This window comes from Eucyclogobius newberryi, unplaced genomic scaffold (assembly GCF_026437365.1).
Source record: "Eucyclogobius newberryi isolate DKJ021-1_F unplaced genomic scaffold, fEucNew1.0.hap1 SCAF_14, whole genome shotgun sequence".
Lineage (NCBI taxonomy): Eukaryota > Metazoa > Chordata > Actinopteri > Gobiiformes > Gobiidae > Eucyclogobius > Eucyclogobius newberryi.
The window spans coordinates 25,700,692-25,725,548 of NW_027315768.1; the positions used below are offsets into that span (position 1 = coordinate 25,700,692).

Below are 24,857 nucleotides of genomic sequence, written 5' to 3' on the forward strand. Positions count from 1 at the left end.
TCAACAAGCATCAGTAGTGAATAAAGCTACAGATTGACAGCACTCATACACTGCTGGTATTAAGACTGTGCAGCCTTCACAGCAGTCAGTGACTGTTACACCACAAGCTCTTAGAGCAGACACATGAATAATTTACATTTGAGGGAGAAGGGAGTCCTTACTCACAGCATTTGAGAAATGTGATTTTGGGCATCCTATTCTATTCTGTTTAATAAAGAGACAACAGCAGCTGGAACAAACAGCTTTGCACTGACTTTGAAGGCAGCGGCTGTGCTCCATTAGCCAGTTCTAATGAACAGAGGCAAAAAACAGGTCAAACCACCCACAATCCTCTCCACTGCATCTTGGCCTCTTTTGCAATTCCAATGGAGTGTTGTTGATGATACTGCTAATCACATATGATTATAAAAAGATCAGAGCCAGGCAGCGCTGTCAATCTGGGAACCAAATCCAATTATTTGTATTTTATCTATTTATTTATTTAAATATTCTGTGAAGAGATTAAACGGATGAGGACTGCCAAAATTACTTTAAAGCAGTTTACATTTTCTGGTGGAGGGTCCGCCACCTGCTCGTCTCCATAGAGATGTTATTGCTTTGCCTGGAATGTTCCACAGGCATCAACAGTTACATCTTGCATCTGTTCAAGTATTTCTACAGAAATACCTTGAAAAAAATGCATCTCTGACCTGTCTGGTGGTGTCACAAAGTCTAATGTCATAATTTGGAATGTTCCATGAAAAGCATGGAGACAAGTGTATCCACCATAAAGATGTATAGTGGACCTTTCGTTTGCAAAAATATATAATTTTAGAAACACAAATGTAATAGATAATTAATTGAATACAAACCATAGGACGAAAGTGTGGCTCTGTCCCAACATTACTAATTTAAGATGAACGTGCAGCAGTTTTAATGTGTAGTATTGCAGCGTAACTTATAAATAAAAAAATATGTAAGAAAGACTGGGTGATGGGACCAGTACATAGTTTGGAATTGTGCCGAGTGCGAGATATCGAGCAGACACTATTTTTGTCACGACCCAGGTATTCTGTCACACACCAAGCTGTTAAATTATGAGGCATCGCAGCAAAGGTGTAAAAAACATCTTACGTATGTTACAAACTGTCTGGATGGAAACTGCTCTGCTACTGAGGTCGCAATCAAGCATCAGCAAAGCTATCCAGAGTAACAACTGTGCATCAAAGTGCTCAAAAAAAGATTGAAAGAAACCACTTAATCTAATGTGTTTAATTGAATGAATTAAAGCAGAATGGACAGGTGAGGAATTTTAATTGGACACACAATGACTCAATGAAATGTGCCACACATCCTCCCCCCAATTTCATTTTCATTTTCCTGAATTAATGAGGGCAGACCACACCTGGAGCAAAAACACTTGGCAGTAAATTTTATAATTATTTCTGAACCTCTAAAAATGCCCATTCTAATTTAACTTAATGGTTCAGTGAAATCTACCATATTATTTTAATTCTCAATCATAAGATTACACTTAGTGACTTAGAGTCATCTGCTTCTTCTGGGACTTTACACCTCTTTGTGATAGACTAAAATACAACTGTCACTAGAGCATGATGGAGGCCGTCTGATCAGTGGACTGGATTAAAACTGTTATCTAAATGTAGATCATCACATGGTCAGATCACCATCAGATCAATTCAATTTCATACCTTATCACATATAGTCATATTGCCCACCCTTTTACGTCACTGAAAGAAAAGCCCCATTTGTGCTTTCATTCACAGCCAGCAGCCTACTTTTCTCAGTCATGATCAGGGATGAGACATAAAAGGCACGTCAGAAACCCCCCGTAAGAGGGTTGTTTGAAATAGACGCTGGTTTCATATTTGAGGAACTGTGTGGTAAACAGATGGATAAGGCTGCAAAAGGCGCCGCATATTCATACTAGCACAAGACTCGTTCACACCACAAAAATCTTAGATGCAACCCCCCCTTCATTTGGTGACAGGACGCTGTGCACAAGCGGTTAACAATGACTGCAAAATTACAACTGGAAAAATATGATTAGGACAAAGAATCAAACCAGCCATCATCTAGTTAAGTGGCAAATGGTCTGTTTAACATGCTTCTACAGGATAGTGAGCCCGAATATTAAGGTGAACTCGGTGAACAGACAGAAGATAAATACTTATGAATGAAGGCAAGCATTAACGGTTTCAGGATGATCAAATCGCTTTGTCTTTCCAAAGTGCCTGGTGGCTTTGTCAATACAATGCTTCAGTCTCAGATGTTGAACCGCACAACGGTCTCAGTCCCAACCACTCTAAAGCCTCACGAACAGTCAGATTTCACCATTGTTTACTTTTATCTAAAACACAAAATATTAAACTTTATGAATGGATTTCCGCGTGGCCCATCACACAAGAGGACAGTAGAGTTCAAACTGCCTTTTCAGTCATCTTTTTGTCTTCATGGAGGTGCTGACGTTATCGTTGGCGCTGCTTATCTCCATAGCAATAGAGGCTTTTAATGCCTTACTGTGGAATGTTTAAAGCAAAGCAATCAGGTGGCTGACTCTAGTCTCAACCAGAAAAGTTACATCGTGCATCTTTGATAACCCTTTGAACATGATTTTGGCAGCTTCACGCCAATTCAACCAACCGAAGACAAAAACACAATCTACTGAAACCAAAATGTCCAAAAATAATACATAAATAAGTCATTAATAATAATAAAGATACGTTGCTCTTAAAATGAGACTGATGAATCAAGTTTGTGGGCGAAAAAGATTTAGTCTACGACACAATTGACTTGACAAAAGAAACAGTCAAAAGTCCAAAATAAATGGAACAACCGCACATCGGACGGATAGATTTATTGTATATTCTCTCTGGCTATTCACATTTCTCACAAGGATCATTACAAAAGGAGAAACGGAGAAGTAGCTCACAGTGTTTTTTAAGCTTGTGTGCTCTCTCCTCCCTGAATGTGACGCCGTCTGCCCACACACTCTAAAGCGTGAGAGAGGGGAGAGAGAGAGAGGAGGGACAGTGAGCAGCAGTCTGTTTCCTTCTCCCAGTTCACAGTAGCTCCTCTGGCAGCTCGCGCTTCACCCTTCCTCCTCCTCCTCCTCCTCCTTCTCACTCCACACACATCCAGAGTGCGAGTGTGTGCCCGCCGACAGCTCACAGCGGGAGCAGCGCGCTTCTAAACAAAGCTTCAGCGCTAATTTGATCTCGTCGTTGGCAGCCCGCTCTGAGGCTGAACTGTGGCTGGGGACGCGGAGCAGAGAATGGAATGGAACCTTCGAAGAATGGAGAGTGAACTAAGGCACATCAACCCCGACCTGCTCCAGCCCAGCAAGAGCTTCAAAAAGCCCTCAGCCGGCACCATCACTCTCAATGTTGGCGGCTTTTTGTACACGGCGCACCGGACCACCCTTGCCAAGCACCTCGGCTCCTTTCTGGAAGAGTTAGCCAATGGGAAGAAGCCAGTGCAGCACACCGACTCCATGGGAAACCCCTTCATCGACAGGGATGGTCCCGTCTTTCGGCACGTTCTCAACTATCTCCGGACCGGTGAGCTGCAGCTCCCCGACGACTTCAGGGAGGCGGGGCTTCTGAGGAAGGAGGCAGACTTTTACCGGCTGAGCGAACTCGTCGACTTGGTGTGCGAATGGGAGAGCCAGAGGGCTGCACACAAAGAGCCAGCGTTTCTGGAAGTGACGGACAGCCACGACCGATCCCAAGGCCTCAAAGTGTACTGCAGCGACCATACCTTCATCGATAAGGTCAAATGCCGCCTGGTGCAGATCTCCAAAAGCCGCCTGGACGGGTTTCCCGAAGAGTTCGTGGTGTCGTCCAACGTGATCCAGTTCAAACACTTCATCAAGTCCGAGCCGGGGTCCAGACTAGTGCTGAAGGAGGACAGCACCTTCCTGTGCACTCTTGATTGTCTGAAACTAGAGACGGTGATGCTAGCACTGCGCTCCGGCTATAAGCTCATCACTAGCTTAGACAGCAGCAAAGGCTCGGTGGTGGCAGCAGAGGCCTTGCACTTTGTCAAGTAAGAAAGTAGTAAAGCAAATCTGAAGAGCAGAAAAAAGATATTGATGTTGGTATTGGTTGAAGTAACTGTAAAAATTGTGCCGAGTTGTAAAAGCAGGAGTACGTGTGGAGCCTGTTAAAATGTTCCCTGAAAAGTGTTTATAATAGTGTCGGCTATCAAATGCAGGTTTTGTAACTTGGAGTGAAACCACAGTGAAGTTATTGGGCAGCAATCTTGGCAACAGCTTCGTCATGTCGTAAATATACAGTTTAAATGAGTCATGTTTGTCTTAAGTGCATCTGGTCTGGACCGCATTAAAAGTACTCGATCAATACTTTCCATGTGGATGTTAATAGTGTCATTCACAAAGCGTGGCTCCTCGTCTCTGCACACACCGCTTCTGCCGCTGCGAAAGCCTCTGTGGTGCCAGTCAGCTCCTACTCCCGTCTGTGCGCGTGGCTCTGCGTCATGATGCTATGGTGTGATCAATGGGTTCAATAGCTTGTGGTATTCTAGCCTTTTTGGAAACTTAAATAAAAATATCATGTATCAAGATTGTATTTTTCCAGTGTGGACAAAAACACGACATATGGTAAAATAATTAACAACATTGCGGCACAAACAGCTTCAGTGCTGAGTGAGAACTGTGACTATTGTAAGGGCTTTGAATCTAGCATGATGCATGTGCACTACACTGTGTTTGTTAATGCCTATTCATTTTATTTGTGAATATTTTACAAAGAAAAGTGACACTGACAATGCTGGTGAGAAATTAAACATTTGTGTCTAAAAGTAAATGTCACAAAAAAAGTGATGAGTAGAAGTTGTGGCCTAATGTCTCTTGAATATGTTTAAAGCTTAGAATACTAACCTAGGATTTATAATGAGCTAAGGTCTCAGTGCAAACAAAGCAAATCTCATTGGGTTCACGCCATTACATTTTCCAGAACCTTGTCATATTTACACTCAGTGCATGTGTTAAAATGATGTTTTTTCGTGAGGGACAAAAACAGTCACAAGTATAAAATGTGCCGCATGGATTCTCACAACTAATGTGTGCAATGACAAAGGGTGCGATGTTCCTCTTTGGCAAAAGCTCCACTTTAAGCAGCAATGTTCTGAGCTGCCAATTTGAGCTTTTTTGATAAAGCAACAGGGGGAAAATAAAGCACTCTTGTGTTTAATACCAAGGTTAAAAATGTGAAATATTAGAAGCTACAAGCCAAAAGTATATGAACAACAAATGTGTTTACTCATGCGGCTTGTAAAAGTAAAACAGCAAAATAATGAATGGTCATTTATTTTTTAAAGCAAACATCTTTACTCCATTATTACACATTTGAAGTGACGCATCAACATCTAAGTAGGTCTAAGTAAGTAATTACTTAGGGGTTCTTGAAGGCTTTATTTACATATTTGTATTTCAAATGAATAAAATAAAGTTAAAAAGCCTCTATCAGGGCTTGAACATATGGCCAAGATTTTTTCCACGTAGTTTTACATTTTTTTAATACAATTTTATTTTGGATGGATGTTCATTTCCTGAATATAAGCAATACAGACTTTTAATAATTGCCATTTAACATAAGAGAGTCAAATCTCTGCTTCAAAACAACATACTTCTACTGACTGAGCCTGGAGACCTCCTGATTAAATGACCCAAAGCATATCATAGTCGATTACAGACAACTTAATCTCAATCTCGATTAAAATACTATTAATAGCGCAGCCCTATAGCTTCTTATGAACAGGGCTCGTCAAGACTCGGGCAGATAAGAGTCCAGGCGTCTCATGAAAATGGCCACGTCTATGTAATGTCACAGCGAGAGGGACCTGGGCAAAGTGCTGTCATTTTTTTTACCTGCTCAAATCTTTGGGGACGCGTCTCTGCTCCGTCCAGACTATTTGGTATTTTAAAGTAGGACAGTCGCCCTTTTCCCTAAAGAAGAACCTCATTTCATTTAACAGCAGTGCATAGACAGTGTCATGAATATAAGAATGAATATAGAACATTCTGAAATGGTAAATGGATGTCATCTCCATTTGTTTAGGAAAATCATAAGCTAAATAAAAAGAAGAGGCTGTGATGTCAGTCATATAGATAAGTGCTATACAAGTGGTTTGGTTTCCCATTAACACTAAGCTGTGTCGTTTACATAGTCAGTGAAGCAGAGATGAGCTTGCATTAGTGAAATTAATATGCATGTTACATTGTTGTATAAGAATATAACAGCCATAGTGGGTACTCGCACCAGCCAGTCCAGAGAAGATTTCTTGGTTTAAAATTTGCACTTTTATTTACTTATTTTTGACATGGGTTGGATTAAAATGTGGGGAGACTTTGGGCACACTGTCAAAAAGAGACTACGCTATTTACACTAATTTAAGGAATAGGAATCAAAATCATTAAAATATTGACTTATCGTTCAATGAATAAAAAATTTAACAATATTTTGTAGGGGCCAGTAGTTATCCTGTTTACTTATAAGGCAAGTACAATAAGATCTGAGCTTTAGAGCATCAAATAAGAAGCATCTATGACAAATAGTTACAAATGAATGATGTCATGCGGTTCAAGCTGCTTGTGTTATTTGCAGCCTTGCAGATGTTGTTTTTCAAAAGCATTGATACATTAGTACATTGAGAAAAGTGTTTCCTTGATTATCCTGCTTTAGAGTTATTGTGTCAATGACATAAAGTAGTTTCAAAATAATCATTTATAGTGATATTTTGATATAGCAATATATCTCACTACAAAATGTGTTGTTGTGACAGACCGAGTATGAAATCACACAGATGTGTGGGGGACTTGTGTTGTCAATGTTCCAGAAAAATCCAGATAACTCAAAGCATGCATCAGATACAGTTCTTTCTGTGTCTCCTTTGTCCCGAGTTTGTGGTGAGATCAACAACAACTGCACCTTTGAACGAGCAGCATTTCTTCTCGCCGTAAGACTGCCCCCTCCGAGAACTCGCCAACCATCTGCTCCAGAGGCCACTGTCGTCAAACCAGAGCTCCATGACTCACACACCCACACACAACTGACACTAGGAAAACCTCACGGCAACATGGAACAATGAGTGTGTGATAATGTACAAAGAAGACCGGAACATATCATATAATTTAATGTAATCTTCCAAAAGTGTTGGGGCCAGATGTAGATTCAGTCATAGTTTAGTTCAAACGGTTCACACACTCATGACAAGTGCCGTTTTATCAACCACTTGCAATACAACTTTGACTGAGCTCATGCGGAAAACAATTACAACATTGTTAAAAGCTCATTAAAGTCAATTTCACATAGGTCTCTTTAAGAAATGGTTAAGTCAATTTAGAAAGCGATCATCATAATGTAGAGTTGCTGCATTAGAGGCATATGGGCTGGACGTGCACAGCCTGTTTAAGGAAACGTCTGACTGTGACATAGACGCCGGCATCACAGTGCGCACTGCGCAGGAGCCGCAAATGAGTTCATTCAAATCCATTGTCAGTCAGTTTGAAGCAGTCCTTTCAACAAACGAGTCTGACGCACCAAATTAAGAAGGGTGAACAAGGAGTAATTGCTGCTGTCACTGAATCACACAGCTGTCCTTTTGAGCCGTCCACAAACAAATGAAGCAATACAACTTTTTAAAAAAGGAGGAAACTGAAGGACTAAGGGACAAATGCAGCCGCAAACTCACAAATTAGTTACTTTTTTACCGTTCCTTTTCTCCGTTTGGTAGATTTGTTTTTTACTATAATATCAGCAGCTGCCATAAAGTTGGTAACAGCCTTAGATGTGGAATACTGGACAGTGGTAAGTTAGTTAGGGTTGATATTGAAAACTCCTTGCGTTATTGGGTTAATGCACAAAGACATAAATACAACCTTTATGGAAAGCAACATTTGGAATATGGACTTCACATCTGTATCTACCTCTCTATCTACCTGTGTTGCAACAATGAAATTTCCCCATGTGTGGACAATAAAGGAATATCTTATCTTATATATTTAAAAGAGTCATCTCTCTGCAGATATGACCTGTGCCTCGGCCTACAATAAATGTAATTCCATAATGTGGATATAAAAATGATATTTTCCTTATATTTTTCATTTTCCATTCACGTATTGTTCTATATGTGAGACTAACAAAGGTACATTTAACACATTCATAGTAAAGACGATCCTAAAAAGACTTAAAGAAAAACAAGCCCATGGATCAGTAACATAGATTCTGTTTTCTCATCCTACTATTTGGGAATCACTACACAATGGTAAATAAACAAAATGTCAACATATAACTTACTCTTTCTACAAAATTGAAGCAGCAGATTTCTAAATGAGACTAAATGAGCTCCACAGGTTTTGACCTCCACTGAAACGAGGCATCTCGCATTGGCCTTGCCCACATCATCTGGCCTTTAATTGCACATGACTTTCATCCATCTTTAATGATGACTGCCATGTTATGCTATTAACCAGTCCAAGTCCTCATCAAAACACTCTCTCCAAAGACAGCCGACCCGGGGGGCACTGTGGCATTATTAGACATTTAAATACAACTGAAAACCACATTCAAAATGCACCACAACCTTTTCACTCTCTCCCTCCATCAGCACAATACGCTTAGCTGCTGCCCTTAATACAGCTTTTGTTGAAACCTGTGGCCAGCTCCCTCCAGCTTCCCAGTCGTTACCGTCAATTCACCGGGAATACATTTACTGTTTAATTCAAAGACAGCCGAAAGCAATGCCATCACAATTTAGTGCCCGGGCAAGCTCAATGACCATTTGAAAAAGGGCACATAAATCTCCTTCTATTACCTTTATTTCCACATGCCTTCGCAGTAAACGTAAAGGGACATGTAGCATATGTGAGAATATGCCACTGGGCTAGATCAGAAGGTTCGACTCAGGGAGGTGCATGCAAGCAATAATACAAAAACTAGCGAATCAAAGTGCGGCTGTGCCTTATATATTTACAGTGACCAACATACCAATATTTACAATATATACAATCTGCAGATTTCCAATGGTATACTGAAGCGTATTACAATTTCTGGTGGTATCAATAACAATCCAAGTTTCAATAATGTTCAGCGCAAGACATCCACGGTAGAAAGCACACACACTCATAGTAACACTTGCACATCTCAATGAAAATAGTACAAATGTCCATAAAAGAAGCAACCGAGTTCTTGTATTGTCCAAAAATATAGCGCTGTGACTGAGGGGAGAGTTCGCAAGGTGTGTGGTGTCTTTCGGGTGGGAGTGGACGGCTGAATCAGCCCCTACCATACCGCAGGTGGCTCATGTTGGAAAGTTTGTAGTTTTGTAATGTTCAGTGTTCAGTTCTGGTTCTGGGTCCAGGCTGGTCTCAGCTCGCCATCAAGTTAATCCTTCGTTCTGGTACCCCACTGGGCACACCTGGCCTGCGCTCAATAAACAGGTCCATCAGTGTAATACCCAACATTTAGCCGGCTTCTAGGTTCTTTGGTTCATCTCTTTAAATTACAAGTAATGCAGTAAATACTTATTACATTCAGTTGTATAAATACATTTAAATAAACACTTGAATAAATACCTGTTTAGATAAATAATCTGTTGGCACGGCAATGAATATATATATATCAATTATCAAAGCAATATGCATCACAACAAGAAGACACAGACAGACAACTCAGACAGACTCACCAAATTCCACGTTTTCCTGCGCGCTACGAGTCCAGCATCAGCGGCGGTTGATAAAGCGTCTATTAACATACACGAGTTTAAAACCGGCGACATTTAAGATGATTAAAAAGCGGGTGTTTGTTGCAAAGCGTACCTGGTTCAGCCGTCCTGTCGCCTCTCCCAACACCGTGCCCGGAGAGGCACACAGGAAGCTGATATTGAACCGGCAAGCGTGTGATTGGCTAAAGTGACGCAGTGCGTGCGTGACGCGCAACATACGTAAACCACCTGAACGGGTATTGGAAGTTGTAGTTTTTTTTCCTATTTGCAATAAAAGTACGTGGGTTACAGACAGGTAAGCAACCAGTTTGTCACAATGGAGTTCGGTCACTTGTTCAGTAAAAGCACCGGTTTTCATTCAGTTTGGAAACGATCTATAGACATCTCTTGGACTTTAAACAGACTGAGGCCTATCACAGCTGTTTGTGCCTAAGTGGCACATCCCAGACAACCATCAATCACAGGAAATAGTGTGTCTTTTTCAGCAACTCAACCGTTATCATCCAAACTCGTTTCATCGCTGATCAGTTCCTCCACTTGAACAATGGGACCTCAATCGGATGAGCTGACCGTGGAAATTGATGTAACCAGGAAGAGATGACCAGAACCGCAATTTTTTTCAAGCTAAATAAAGTTACGAAACAAAATCATGACAATCAATATGTTGTATAAAATTGCTGATTTGAATCTTCACGTTGTCATTTAAAAGAACCATTTACATTTGTATTTTGTAACAATAGTACTTGTTGCATCTTAAAGAATCATTTAACACTGTAAGTTGTTTATTAATTGGAGTAATAAGGTCTGTTTTGGTCACTAGAGTGAATATTATTTATATTATTATTTGGTGAAATATTTAGCAGTTGAATACGACGTTGACACATTGAGTTCTTCCCATGTTACTGGGCAGATTCCACCATTTTACGTGGCCTCGGCAGCTGAGGCTGAGCACAGACTTGTATTATTTCTTTGTAGCACAAGAAAGTGAAGAGATTATAGCAGAGGAGATGAGCACGACAAGGACATTTCACTTTCTGCTCGGACAAAGGAGACATTTTCTGACTCAAAAGTGACAGAATCAATCATTTTCTTCTGTATTAAAACAAACAAAGGATTTTTCTTACTCTGTATTATACTGAAAATGTAGATGACCTAGTCCTTGACTGTTTGATAATTGCAATTGTTGTGCGTGAGATAAAAGTCATTCAACTCCAACTCTCTGCAGTATTTTATGTTTAATAGGTTTTCTCGGTAGTTGGACTAAGCCTTGTGTTTGAAAGTCTACCTTAGCACCATAATATGTTCTGCATCATATTGTGGGTCACAGTAAGGTTCCCATATGAGCCACGCTGAGGCCAAAGCCAAGCCTCTTCACGGTTCCGCTGAATGTGATAATCAACACGTTTTGACACAACATGAGTCCACAGTCTGCTCTGCACCACAGCCCTCTGACGTGCCGGGATCATGGCTCCTATATGCGGAGTACTTTTTAAGTGTATTTATAGCCATTTGAAGCAACAAAAACACTCATGGTTTCACTCAAAGCTGTGGCATTAGTACAACAAAGTACAGTAAATAACAAAACTACTACTGTCACTAAGCACATGTGGTGCAGTTCCATTCAGGTTTTTGTGTTAAATTACACTGTCTACATTGTTTATGCTCAGAAACGTAATATTAAAGCCATTTTAATAGGGCTGTCACGATTATATTTGTTGTCGACAAGTTAGCAATTATTTAATCGGTTAGTCAACTTGTCAAACGGTTATATTTAAGGACTTTTTTCGTTTTTAACTAAATGAAGGATGAAATTTGGTGATTTTGTTGAGGCTCCTAGATAGAGAATAATTACGTCGTTGTTATAAAAAGGTCTTTTTGTTATCGTTTTAGAGTCCGTATAGTCCAGTCCATTATCAAAATGTGATTATTTTTCATAGTCGACTAGTCATGGTTAGTTAATTAATCATAGCAGCTATACATTTTAATTTGCTTTTAGAAGGGTCTATGCGTTTATGTCCATTTGTTAAAAGTCAATTAGCACGAGCCAGTAGCAGCGTAACGTTCTGATGATGAATTCGTGGTTGAAGCCAGACAAATGGTGGGTGAGCAGCTTTTTACACAGGAAAGTTTTGTTGCACTGACCAAAACCCTCCCACACAACACTATCATTATTTTCTGCACAAACCCTGTATAAAAGCTGTGTAAACATATGTGTGTTTGACCTGTGGATGACACACACTTTTAAATAATGAATTTTAAATTAAAAAGCCAATATCCAGTCTCCAGATGACGTGTACATCAATCTAATAACAACGTAGGAGGTTTCATTCATGGATCAGCCTGAATAAATGTGAGCAATTTAATTTATGATACAAAACCTAAAAACTGTCTTTAGAGATCCAGAGGGAACATTGGAATTGAAGTTAAAAAAATGTATATAAATCAGAGTTTTAAGCAAATCAATATACTGAAAGTTGAGAAAAAAAATGTTAATACAATTTTGTAGTTTAGAAGGGGCACTAACAATTATTTTTAGAGTCAAAATTTTAGTTTTTTCTTTGCTTTTGTTTTGTCAAACCATTTCTATTGTACATTGAGATTTTACATACATTTTTAACCAACTAAAAGGCTGAAATATGGTTGTTTTGTTTTGTTTGTGGTTGTTTTGAGTCTGTAAAGACCAGATAACGATTGTCAAAATAATACTATTGTTTTTTATAGTCGACTAGTTACGATTAGTTAATTAATAGTCGCACTGAACAACCCTTTCAAGCCCTTTATGGCTTAAGAGTGTGCTCTGTAGCTTATGAAAAGAGCACATTGCAAATTAATCATTGTAACAAGAAAAGGTCACGACAAGAGCCCACATTTACCATGCTCAACTTTAATCTGAAAAAACTGCAGATTTACCTTTCCAAAAGCCCGTCCTGTCCAACCGTGGCCTAAACAACAGAAGGCACCCCGGTAATTTGTTATATCGTGTCGCTCATTCTGAAGGCAAACATGGCTGCAGTCAGGGCACAGCGGGGCCCATTATTTAAAGCACAGATGACATTTGAGCAGCTAAACGATGGCTGGCTCACGCTCACTCTCGTCTCCACCCAGGGCAAAAACAAAAATCACTGCCCGTGCATTTGAAAGAACAGCTGGCCAAGGGACTAAAACTCAAGAGTTTTTCAGCGCGCCCCACACCCACATCAGCCAGTAACGTTTCTCTTCCTCACGTGACCTTAAATAAAGTAAAGTAAAATACAGCCGACTACAGAGAGCGGGTCTCTATGGGGAAATGGCACTGCATGTTATTATTAGCAGCTGTATACAGAATTATCAAGGCCAAAACGCAATACATGTTCAGACATGAAGAGATGCGGACCAAACAAATATCAAGGGAATCACCTGAAAATCCCATGCAGCTCACAACCACTGCATCATATCGATCCCGTTTCTGCTTTTGTTCAATTAAGAATCAGAAGTGGTGCAGAAAGTCTCACCTGGTAAAATATGTAGCACATACAAAGCCGCAGTCGTTCATGTTCTCGCTGTTGTTGCTTCAAATCCAGGTTTCATCCCTTTATAAACCATGCAACCTTCAGAACTGTGTATCTGGGTCTCAGAACTCCTGCCATGGATACAATAAATGGATATATTTCTGGTAGGAGGGAAGAAGGCCATCACAAAAACAAAATAATGACAGACCGGACCAACCATCAAGAACTAAAATTATGATTGACAGTCGAAGAATCATACACAATTTGGAACTGGACAAAAGTGACAGACTTTGGACTAATTGGGACAAATATGCTGAACCTCACACTTAGGACTTGGATGTCTTGTTATTGTATATTCTCAATCCGTGTGTCATGTCCTTTTGTGTTGTTGTTCCATTGAGATATTTATCACCATTAAGTACACTGTATAAACATTTTTAGTGTTTGGTACATTTTGGGGGTATAATGAGCAAAACTAAAAATAACTAAAATATTCTTCACCCTGACTTACTTTTCTGTCACTTTGATATATCCGTCTATAGTTGGAAGGGCTCAAATATTAAAGACATCATAACAAAGGCACTACCTATAATCCTGTTTCTCTGAGACGTTCCTAGAGGTGCTTTTTCAAAGACAATTTGCAGTAAGCCATTTATTAGTTAAATAATTTCAATCAATTGCATTAAAACTAATCGGTTTGCATCGACATGGGACTTGCAAGGCTAATGATACAGAAAACACAACTAAAGATCACATTAGCATATCAGACTCCCTTCTGAGGCATATTTCAGAGGAGGCTGCTGGCGGCACATGGCGAGAGAGGAGCGGGAGCTGACAGTTCAACAGCTCCGACAGTGACGGGGCCCCAGAGGTTCCACATTCAGCACAGCCAGACAAGACTTTCTAAAGGTTCACGTAACCCAACCTCTTCCCTGGCATCGGAGCAGACATCAGCTATAGGGACAATCTGTGCACCGAGACTGGTTGTGGAAGAAGTTAAAGCTAATAAACGAGGTAAAATATAGTCTAAAAAAAACTAAAACTGGACCATAGACTCTTTAAACATTTCTAAACAAAAACATTCTAAATTCCATAATGGAGGCTAAAGCAAAGTGGACCATATTATATATCACAAAATATGAAAAATGTAGAGGATTTTGTCAAATGAAAACCACTCAGATACATGCAAGAGATATCAGAGCCTTGTTTATAGACAATTATAGGTGTATTTTAAACTATTTGTTTATTTAATAGGAGTTTATGACTGGACAAATACAGAAAAGCTGAGCCCACAATAGTTTCATTTGATCTAAAAAATATATTACTAACTAGCCACAAATTATACTTTAAAAATAATTTTAAATGCTAGAAACTTTGTAATATTAAAGCAAACTGACTAACCTGCCTAACCTGGAAATTCAAAATCATAAAGACTTGAAAAGTGATTGAAAATGTTTCATCATTCACTTTGCCTCGAGTCATCTTCATTCTGTTGACAGAGAATTTTAAGGGTTTATACATCGGCCTAATAAAAAAAATCCCAATTTGTTGGTCTTAGTATTTGAGCAACCATCGTCTAAACCTAAGGAAATACTTTAATATTGTCATTTATATTAACTAACTGAAAGCTTCTTTAAAATGATCAATGGATGCTCCAATAAATAAACAGATAGCATCTTCTATCCGTATTTTAAAATTATGAGCGTTACTTTCTCAAACAAGGGATCTAAATGCAAAATATGTTCCCGTTAACATTTTAATTTTACAGATTTTATATAGTCTGTACATCAGTATTATTCACACCTGCCCGTTTCACACAAAAACTTATACAAGAGCCAATTCAGACTGTGGGCGGTGTGTGCAGTGAATGAAGACCTGCGGTTCTCGTGTTGAAGAGTTGTCTGAAGCAGTTTTTGAAGGGCTCCAGTCCAGAGAAATATCCCCTCTGTTTAGGCCCTCAAAGGTTCACCAGGCGCACTTTTAAAATGAACAAAAGTATACTACTTCAGTGGTCCACCCGCTGCAGCCTGCACAATCCAGCCAGCACCAGCTTGTACAATAGAGAGCAAAATTAAACCGCGAAAGACTATTGACAAAACTTATGAAAAAATACAAAATGGATTTAAGTGAATGATCAAAATCACTGTTGGCCAGTGCTGGTTTGTGACTTTATTTTACAGCACAAGTCAGCTCACCTGTTGTACTTCCAACTGCCCACTCATGGTCAGATTGTGTTAAAATATTTCAACACAGTCTGACCATAGAGCGCTTCAGACAGAGCAGTGCCTCCAGTTAGCTTTTTAAAAAGGTATCAATTAAAACTACATGTAAAAAGATGTCAAACGTCACAGTAGAACCCCAAACAATTGCAATCTCATCACAATTAAATAAAAATTGTGAAGGCTGCAATTCATTTGGTAATTTGATGTCCATACAAAGAATAATAAGCTACAAGGAACCACATTTTGCAAAAATCATACGTGCTTGAACGCTGTATGTGAAATATCTGGGACTAAATCAATATTGCAATTTTGGAGGGTCATGACTCCAAAGGTCCATCGACAGGAGTGGTCATTAGAAAGTGAAAAGGCTTTATAAATCACTTTAAAAAGATGCATTTTCACCAAAACCCATAAACCAAGGCCAGTGGAAAAACAACCCACATAGTCAATATTTCAGTTCAACACCTGAACATTATACAAAGAAGGCACATCTCTAAAATCGATCAGAGCTCATTTTGGAGCCTTTTCTTGTTTGAAAATATTGTAACCCTTGAACCAAACCCCCATACAGCGTACATTGGTGACATGACATAACATTTTACAGCAGCATTCCTTCAAAGTTAAAAGACGAGGCATGCATGACGCGTAAAGAGCTTAGTGTAATGTGTGGAACGTGAACTACGCCTTGAACCAGAGTCTTACAAATTGCTGTGGGAGGAATTTAGCTGGAAGGCAGATGTCAGTCCCATCCAACATTTTAGTCCCTTCAGCGCTCACTCGCCCGGGGCTGAATCAATATCCGCCACACTCGTTACATGCCGCCTGTCACCGAGGCAGAAATCAGCGGGAAAGCAGGAGGACCAGGCACTCGCTCAAACTCGGCGGGAGGAGAGTCGCCAATCAGCCGCAGTTTGCCGCTGACCCGCTGCAACAATGTTATGTGCGACTCTCTGGTCTCATCAAGGAAACGTCCCTCTTGAAGATTTTCAAGTGATTAGACGAGACGCTTGATCCAGGTCGTCTGTCTAGTTGTTACTCACAGCACTGACACTGTTACTCAGCCAAACAAAAGCCAGTCCAATGCTGTTCTTCCTCTAAAATCAATCGGATTATATTTTGCGTTTGTGGTGTAAGAAAAATATAAAGTGACAATGAGACTGTTAGAAAAGAAGTGAAAGTAAATTTATTTAAGACATTGATAAAACGTTCTCCAGAAATGTTGTTTTTATGATGCAACTCCAGAAGGTTAAAAAGGTGCACTAACTTTTCTGTTACAGTTATTGCTTTGTCTGAAATGTTCTAATGTTCTTCAGTAGGGCTTTAAATAGGGCGGTAAACGTTATCAGTTCCAGTATCGGTTTGCTCCAGTCTGACTGTCTAGTGCAGGGGTGTTTAAACTGTTTTCAATGAGGGCCGCATTTTGAAACTTATACAGAGGGTTATACAGAGGGCCACAAACAACCCGACAATGTGGAATTTTTCCAATGACAAAGTGAATCATTCAAAATTTTGCATTTGACAGTTTTGCACCGCCACACCTTTAATACGTCATAAGGCGCTGGTACAGCTGGCAGCCCGGTGTAAACGCTCTCTCTTCTTTCTCACACTTATTGTGCTTTATCTCCTATATTTTGTAAATATAGTTAGTATATTTTTTCTATTTTACTGTACGATAGGGACACGCGCTGGAATAGTTTTTTAATTCAACTGTTTTTGACTTTTTTCGGCTGGATTTGAGCGTTTTTCGTTGCGTTCGTTGTGTTCGTTGTTGTTGTTGTTTTATGGCGGTTGGCATCCGAGTGTTGCATTACCGCCAGACTTTATTCCTCAGACGTTTCGTAGTCCTCAGACTCTGTCGTAGTCCGTTGTTGTTGTTGTTGTTTTATGGCGGTTGGCATCCAAGTGTTGCATTACCGCCAGACTTTATTCCTCAGACTTTGTCGTAGTCCTCAGACTCTGTCGTAGTCCTCAGACTCTGTCGTAGTCCTCAGACTCTGTCGTAGTCCTCAGACTCTGTCGTAGTCCTCAGACTTTGTCGTAGTCCTCAGACTTTGTCGTAGTCCTCAGACTCTGTCGTAGTCCGTAAAAGTACTCCTTCCATTGCTTTGGTGTTACAAAGCCCATGAGGTCATGATATGTCTTTGTGACCGGCTTTATTCCAGGGAGACTCTTCTTCATCTTCCTCTCCTTCTTTGACGTTCGGTGCTTCCACCGTACAGCTTTATTCTTCAGGCTTCATTCTATAGGCTTTAATATGTCCACTGATGTCGCCGCTTGGTAGCCGTGCGTCTACGAGACTGGGCGAGGACAGGAGACCACCCCCACCCCCATCTCGTCACTCTGATCACTCTGACTCCCCACAAGCAGACCCCCATCACTCCGACTCCCATTTAGCGCCTTTAGCCTGTTTTCTATATCTGCCCAATCAAGCTCCTTTGTTCCAAGGAATCTCCCTGCAGCTTTAGCAATGATCCTGTTCCTTTCAGTTCTGCTTTGAGTCTGAGCAGCACAGTTTACAACATCCACCATAAAGAGTACAAAATCCTCTCTATCCACAACCAGGGTATTCTCATTAATTCTGGATCCTGCACACTTGGGACCTCCACTCTTGAAACCTTCACACTTCTTGGGAGCCACGCTGGCCTTTCTCATTTCGCCCTGGCTGGGAGCAGCGCTGGCTCCTCTCTCTGTATTTACTCTAAACTCGTTACTTGAAACTTTCTTGACTGCATCTGCATAGGATATACCTTGAGAGACCTTTATTTTCTGCACCTCAGCAGCTCTTTTGCTAAACCTGCAACCCCCGTAGGCAGAGCTATGTTCTTCCCCACAGTTACACCACTTCAGTTTTGCACCCATGTAACACTTCCCATACTCATGATCTCCTGCACATTTACCACACCTTTGCCTCCCTCTACAGACCGCTGCAATATGCCCAAAGCGCTGGCACTTAAAGCAACGCAGGGGCGGCGGAACATATGGCCTGACGCTATAGCATATGTACCCAATGAACACCTTACTAGGCAGGCACCTCCCTTCAAGTGTTACCATTACCGACAAGCTGTCACATCTTACCCCAAACCGGGTCACCTTCAAACGCCTAGCGTCCACCACCGTAACTCCCGTCAACTCTCCTTAACGTCGCCGTAGGGACACCTACGATAACTCCTCTGACCGTGTTTCTTTCAGCATTAGACACAAGAATGTCCTTTCCACCCAGACGTTTAGTTCCAATCGCCTCCCGTTGCTGAGCCGCGTCCTTGCACACGACCAGCAGCGAGCCATCTCTAAGGACACTCGCACTCTTGATCACTCCCACAGCTACAGTTAGGCTCTTTGACAATGCCACTGAATTCCACTCCTTAAAGGATGCACTATCCTGTGCAAGCTTTATGATCACCTTACAGTCTCTGCTCTCACCCCGGACATCAATAGCTTCAGCCTCATCCTGCTGCTCATTCCCAGAACCCTCGGACGAGCTAAGGGACTTTTTACGTTTCCGAGCACGTGCAGGCAGAAAAGGCTGCTCCTCCACGCCGTCCAGAACGTCTTCCATCCCCGATCCACTCTCCTCCGCCATCTCCCGTCTCTCGAACCATCACGGGCTTCAAAATCCCCCCTGCCAAGACAGAGGGGGATCTACAGTGGGTGAATGATTTAAATGCTCATTCTTGAGGTTTGATCAGTCACCCGCCCCTCCCCCTGCACAGCTGCATGCTCCCTCTTCCACAGCTGGACAATGCCCTGCATCCGTTCCTCTTCATTTCTCCGCCCCGGACCATCAGCTCCCCACTTCGCCTGGACTCACCCATCCCCCCAGCACACGGTCCCCCTGCCAACCACTGACTGTCACAGCAGCACAGGTGAGGAGTGAGCTGAAGAGGATTAAAGTGAGGAAGGCAGCAGGACCTGATGGCATCAGCCCCAGGCTCCTTAAGTCCTGCGCAGATGAACTGTGTGGAGTTATGGAGCATGTCTTCAACATGAGCCTGAAGCTGAGGGTGGTACCACAGGTCTGGAAGACCTCCTGTCTGGTACCTGTGCCTAAGACACCGCGCCCCAAAGACCTCAACAGCTTCAGGCCAGTGGCTCTCACGTCCCACCTGATGAAGACACTGGAGCGGCTAGTCCTGGACCACCTCCGCTCCACCGTGAGCTCAGCCATGGACCCGCTGCAGTTTGCATATCGGTCTGGCATCGGAGTGGAGGACGCCGTCATCTCCCTGCTGCACCGCTCTCTCTCTCACCTGGAAAAGCCTGGCAGCTCTGTGAGGATTCTGTTCTTCGATCTTTCCAGCGCCTTCAACACCATCCAGCCGCTGCTCCTGAGGGACAAGCTGGAGACGGCTGGTGTGGAGTATGACCTGGCAGAGTGGATCCTGGACTACCTCACAGACCGACCCCAGTTTGTGAGAGCCCGGAACTGTGTGTCTGACACTCGGACCTGCAGTGTGGGGGCGCCCCAGGGCACTGTCCTCGCGCCCTTTCTCTTCACCCTTTACACTGCAGACTTCAGACATGACACGGACAGCTGTGTCCTGCAGAAGTTCTCTGACGACTCTGCCATCATCGGACTCATCACAGACGACGATGACGCGGAGTACAGAGGACTGGCGCAGGACTTTGTGGACTGGTGTCAGCGGAACCACCTCCTCATCAACGCGGGGAAGACCAAGGAGATGGTGGTGGATTTCTGCAGACGCCACCCCACTGCCCCCTCACCAGTGAACATCCAGGGACGGGACATTGAGAGAGTGGACTCATACAAGTACCTGGGTGTTCATCTGAACCACAAACTGGACTGGACTCATAACACAGACGCACTGTACAGGAAGAGCCAGAGTCGGCTCTACCTCCTGAGGAGACTCAGGTCTTTTGGAGTGACAGGGCCACTCCTGAAGACCTTCTACGACTCTGTGGTGGCATCGGCCCTCCTGTATGGTGTGGCCTGCTGGAGCAGCAGCATCACAGAGAGGGAGAGGAAGAGGCTGGACAGAGTCATCAAGAAGTCCAGCTCCGTCCTGGGCTGTGCTCTGGACTCGGTGCAGGAGGTGGGGGACAGAAGGGTCCTGGCTAGATTCACATCTATGCTGGACCATGAGTGTCACCCCCTGCAGGACACTCTCTCCGCTCTGGAGAGCAGCTTCAGTGAGAGACTGATCCACCCTCGATGTGTGAAGGAAAGGTTCCGTAGGTCTTTCCTTCCTGCTGCTGTCAGACTTTATAACAAAAACTGTTAGTCCTGAACACTCGCAATACTGACCTAACCTAATACTGATGTGCAATTCTGTCATATGTGCAATTGCTGTTGGAATTCATGTGCAATTACTGTGAAATTCATGTGCAATCTATGTGCTGTCGTGACACATATTCATGTGCAATTACTGTCGGGATCACATGCAATGGTATTTATTTATTTATTTGTCTATGGGAGTTTTTATTTATTTATAGGAGATCTTCTACTGAAAGTGTTTTTCATACTTCCTATAAGTGATCTGTTCTTCTGTATCTACCTTTGTATCTACCTGCGTTGCACCAATGAAATTTCCCCATGTGGGACAATAAAGGAATATCTTATCTTAGAACATTAATATTAGGTCGGTATAAAATAAAAATTGCTTGAATTTTTCCAATTTTACAGTAAAAAGTACAATTTTTTTATAGTTTGGACCAACTTAGCAGGAAGTCGACGGGCCAACAGAAATTGGTCTGAGGGCCGCATTTGGCCCCCGGGCCATAGTTTGGACATGCCTGGTCTAGTGTAATTCCCAGTTCATCTTCAGTGCAGATTTGTATATTTTTCAACAGACTAATAAGTAAAAATATGTCCTGAAAAGTATTTCCATTTGTTTACACATCAATGCAACATTTTTTTTTATATACCAGATTAATGCATTCTATTATGTGTATGGATTTTCAGGTATTGGTATAAACTCCAAAAAAAAGAAAAAAAAATCCATATTGGTCCATTCCTAGTAAGTATCCAGAGCTTGCATTGCACATTAGGCCGTGGTTATTTTATTACTTGGTTTACGGATCCGCAGCACTTAGATGATTGATTTATACAATATAAATCAAATTAATATTTTTTTTTTAAAAAGTATAAAGTACCGCCGACAACGCAAAATAGCATTAAATGAAGTATAAAAAGCGGAAGAGCGCATGAAGCATGACGGAGCAGCACGGTCCCTGCGCGCCAGTTTCCTCCGCCTTTATATCGCAAATACACATTTTAAACCCGTTTACCACATTTTCTCCAGCGCGTTTTGCCGTGACTAAGGCTGCACACCTAGAAGTGTGAGTTCTGAGTGTAAAACACGCTAAATCTACTGTTACACGCTCCTGCGCGCCGCGTCTCCTCTCCTCCCGTGGTCCGTTTTGGGCAAACCCGGAAGAAAAAAATCTTTTGAAATTTAAATTATATATAAATTTATATTTCGCCCGCCTGTTCAATATATTTCATTTAAAAATCCGTAAATCAAGTAATAGAATAACGGCCTTACACAACTTGAATACATGCATCGTTACAGCAGGGTCACCTCTCCACAGCTCTGACGTGTAACCTGTAAAGTTTAAATGCCATACTGTGGAACATTCAAGACAAATCAATAGCAAACAGGTGAACCCTCCGTCAGAAAAGTTACACTGCGCATCAGCCAGAAAATACTTTAGGTAAATCCAGCGCATCCAAATGAAGTGATGAACTTTTATTAGCTCGTCTCCGGAGTTTGTTTTTGTTTAGATTGCTCTCCATCAGGGTTTGGGACTGGCACAAATAGTACAGTACACAAATCATATAAAGCTCCTCTGCACACACCTGTTTTACTGGATATATACCCTAGTCACTGGACACTAATTAAACTAAAATATTCCAGTGTTCAAAACAATCAAATTCCTCAAACTTTAACTCCTTTTAAATCCTACAGTGCAGTACATCTGGCTCCGTTCTCTTCGACAGCTTCAGCGGCGCCTAAGCCTGTTTCCTAGCAACCTCTTAATCAATACCTGGTTCTCGCCGGAAGAAACCAGAACCACCAACAAGAAAATAATAGAGGAACGTTAAGCTAGCAGCACAAAAGCTACGTCAGACCGCGTACATATCAATCAGGCCCGTAACCATTAGCAACATCACTCACTCCTCGCTCGTTAGAGAGAGTTGATACACAGCGAGGTGATGGCATGAGGACAGGCCTAAGCGCCAGTAACATTTACAAAACAGATTTTTCGACAAGAGAACATCGATACAGTGTCATCCCGTAAAATGAATTAAAAGCATTTGTCAATGAGCGTCAATGTGGTTCAAGAATGTGTTACTTTTACTTCTGCAAAGTGTTTAAAGTTTACCTGATTATCAAACTGCAAAAGGAGGATGTGTTTGAATCTATCCATCTAGTTTGTAGCTCTCACAAACCCGTTGGCACATCATTAATATCCCGAGCATTAACTTTCAGGCGTGTGCACGGCTTTAGAACAGCTTTTTACGACAGTGAAGTGAAAACTGCGTAGCCACTGGTTTCGGCCTTTACGTCCAGGTAGATAAAAGACATTATGCAGACAGAGCACAGCGGTCTCATTTTACCCCTTTAAAAGTATTCTCTCTGGGGGAATAACAACATTTCCTCAATAACAAGAACAAAGTCAGGTTCCCCAGGTATAAGTCTTATCAAAACAACAACAACAACCAAAAGGGTAGAAATATGTTTTTTTTTTGTTATTTCATGTAATTCTGTGGCTTATTTTAAACTGAATTTGTCTTTTAATTTAGATAATCATAAATGTTTCAGTCCAGGTTGGAGCACTATGTCTTGTTAATTACCATTTGGAGTTGTATAAGAAATCAGAAGAGAAATTGGCCTTGAAAAAGATCTTTTCAAGAACATCTAAAAAAGAAAATGGAGGTATTTTGACTGCCAACACTGCTGTCTTTTTACCACGATTAATGTGGACAAATAACATCAGTTCACGATCATGACTGAGCTGGATTACTCCAAAGCACCTACAATAAACATTGTGATTGTAAGAATTTTCACTCAGCCCAATGTTAATCCAATGGAGATTTTAAGATGCTAAATACTAATGTGACACAGCAGCTTTGTTCCACATCTTTTATTTTATTGTTTTACTATGTGTTTGCTAATGTAACCCCAAGGACGTTTTAAACATCTGGCAGCAACCGTAAAATATTTAATTGATCCGAGCTCTACACAAACATTTTTCCCATTTAATACTAAAAATAAGCAAATGTTTGCCTTTTACAAAGAACTCCCTCTTCCATGCAGTACGTATGATCAACAAGAAAGTGCACTTTGGCAAAGGATAAAAATGATCTCTCACAACAGCTCAAATGTGCTCGTGTGTTTGGGGTCAAACCTGTGCTGTTTACACAAGAGTTTGTCGGTGGAGGAGAGTGGGAGACCGGTGTCATCCTGAGACCCTTTCTGTGGGCGCGTGGGGGTGAAGTCAAACCGAGGTAAATACAGACTCATCCAGCTCAAATCCAAAAGGACAATAAACTACCGTTCTTCCGCTGTGCTCACACCATCAGAACAGCAGCTACAGAAGCAGATGTGAGACAGCAAAGAGCGTGCCTTTTCCTATTCTGTCACTGCGTTTCATTCAGATAAAAACAGGCAAATTATTATTGATAAGTGTTTGCCGGGCGAGATAACAAATTTTTGTGCGTTAATATGAGAAGAAACGTTTCGACAATTAAATATTCAAATTAAAATGAGTAAACCACAGCAAAAACCTTTATTCCTACCGTCATTCTTCAAGTATGTGACAGAATAAGTTAAAGTTTAACATTGTTCGGCCGTGGTGTCAAAAAAAAATCTCACAATAATCTAAAGCGAGAAGGTTAAAGTATGTCAGCTGGACTAGTTTTAGGGAAGAACGAGAAACTGCTTGGATGAGTAGCGAAACTTAGTGACCATTAAAAAAAAATTGACCGTATTTTCCAGAATATAAGTCAGAATATAAGTAGTTTTGTACAAAACTATGTAAAAACGTATGCGATTTATAATCCGGAAAATACGGTAACTTTATTTAACTTTCTCTTGCAATACTATCTGGATGCCTGAGGGAATAGACAGACATCTCACAATAACTAACTCAAATTATATAGTGTGACATCCCTGTTAAATCATTTTAAATACAATTTTTTGGAGTGAAATGTCACTTATTGCTTCCAATTCATTTTTGCGCATTCCTGTGTTTGCTGTACTTAATAATCCATGAACGAACTTGTATTTGTAGTTTGCAAATGCAGCTAGGGGTGAGTCGTAGTCCCCGGTTTTGATGGTATTTGATATTTACGCAGTGTTGGGAGTGATTTTGTTGATATGCAGGAAAACGTGCTCTCGTCGCCGTACAAAGTGATTTTCAGTGTAAAATAAAAAATGAA

At 41.3% G+C, this 24,857-nt stretch overlaps 2 protein-coding genes across 2 annotated transcripts in view; one reads left to right on the forward strand and one right to left on the reverse strand.

Annotated features, from left to right (window-relative positions):
* The window catches only part of LOC140359896 (general transcription factor IIF subunit 2-like), a 63,470-nt gene that overhangs the window by 31,838 nt on the left and 6,775 nt on the right, over positions 1 to 24,857 (reverse strand). The gene's annotated exons all lie outside the window — the stretch shown is intronic.
* Positions 3,011 to 4,790, forward strand: kctd4 (potassium channel tetramerization domain containing 4). The gene has a single exon (XM_072445136.1). It carries the CDS (start codon positions 3,275 to 3,277, stop codon positions 4,049 to 4,051), a length of 777 nt encoding a protein of 258 aa, XP_072301237.1. The 5' UTR covers positions 3,011 to 3,274; the 3' UTR covers positions 4,052 to 4,790.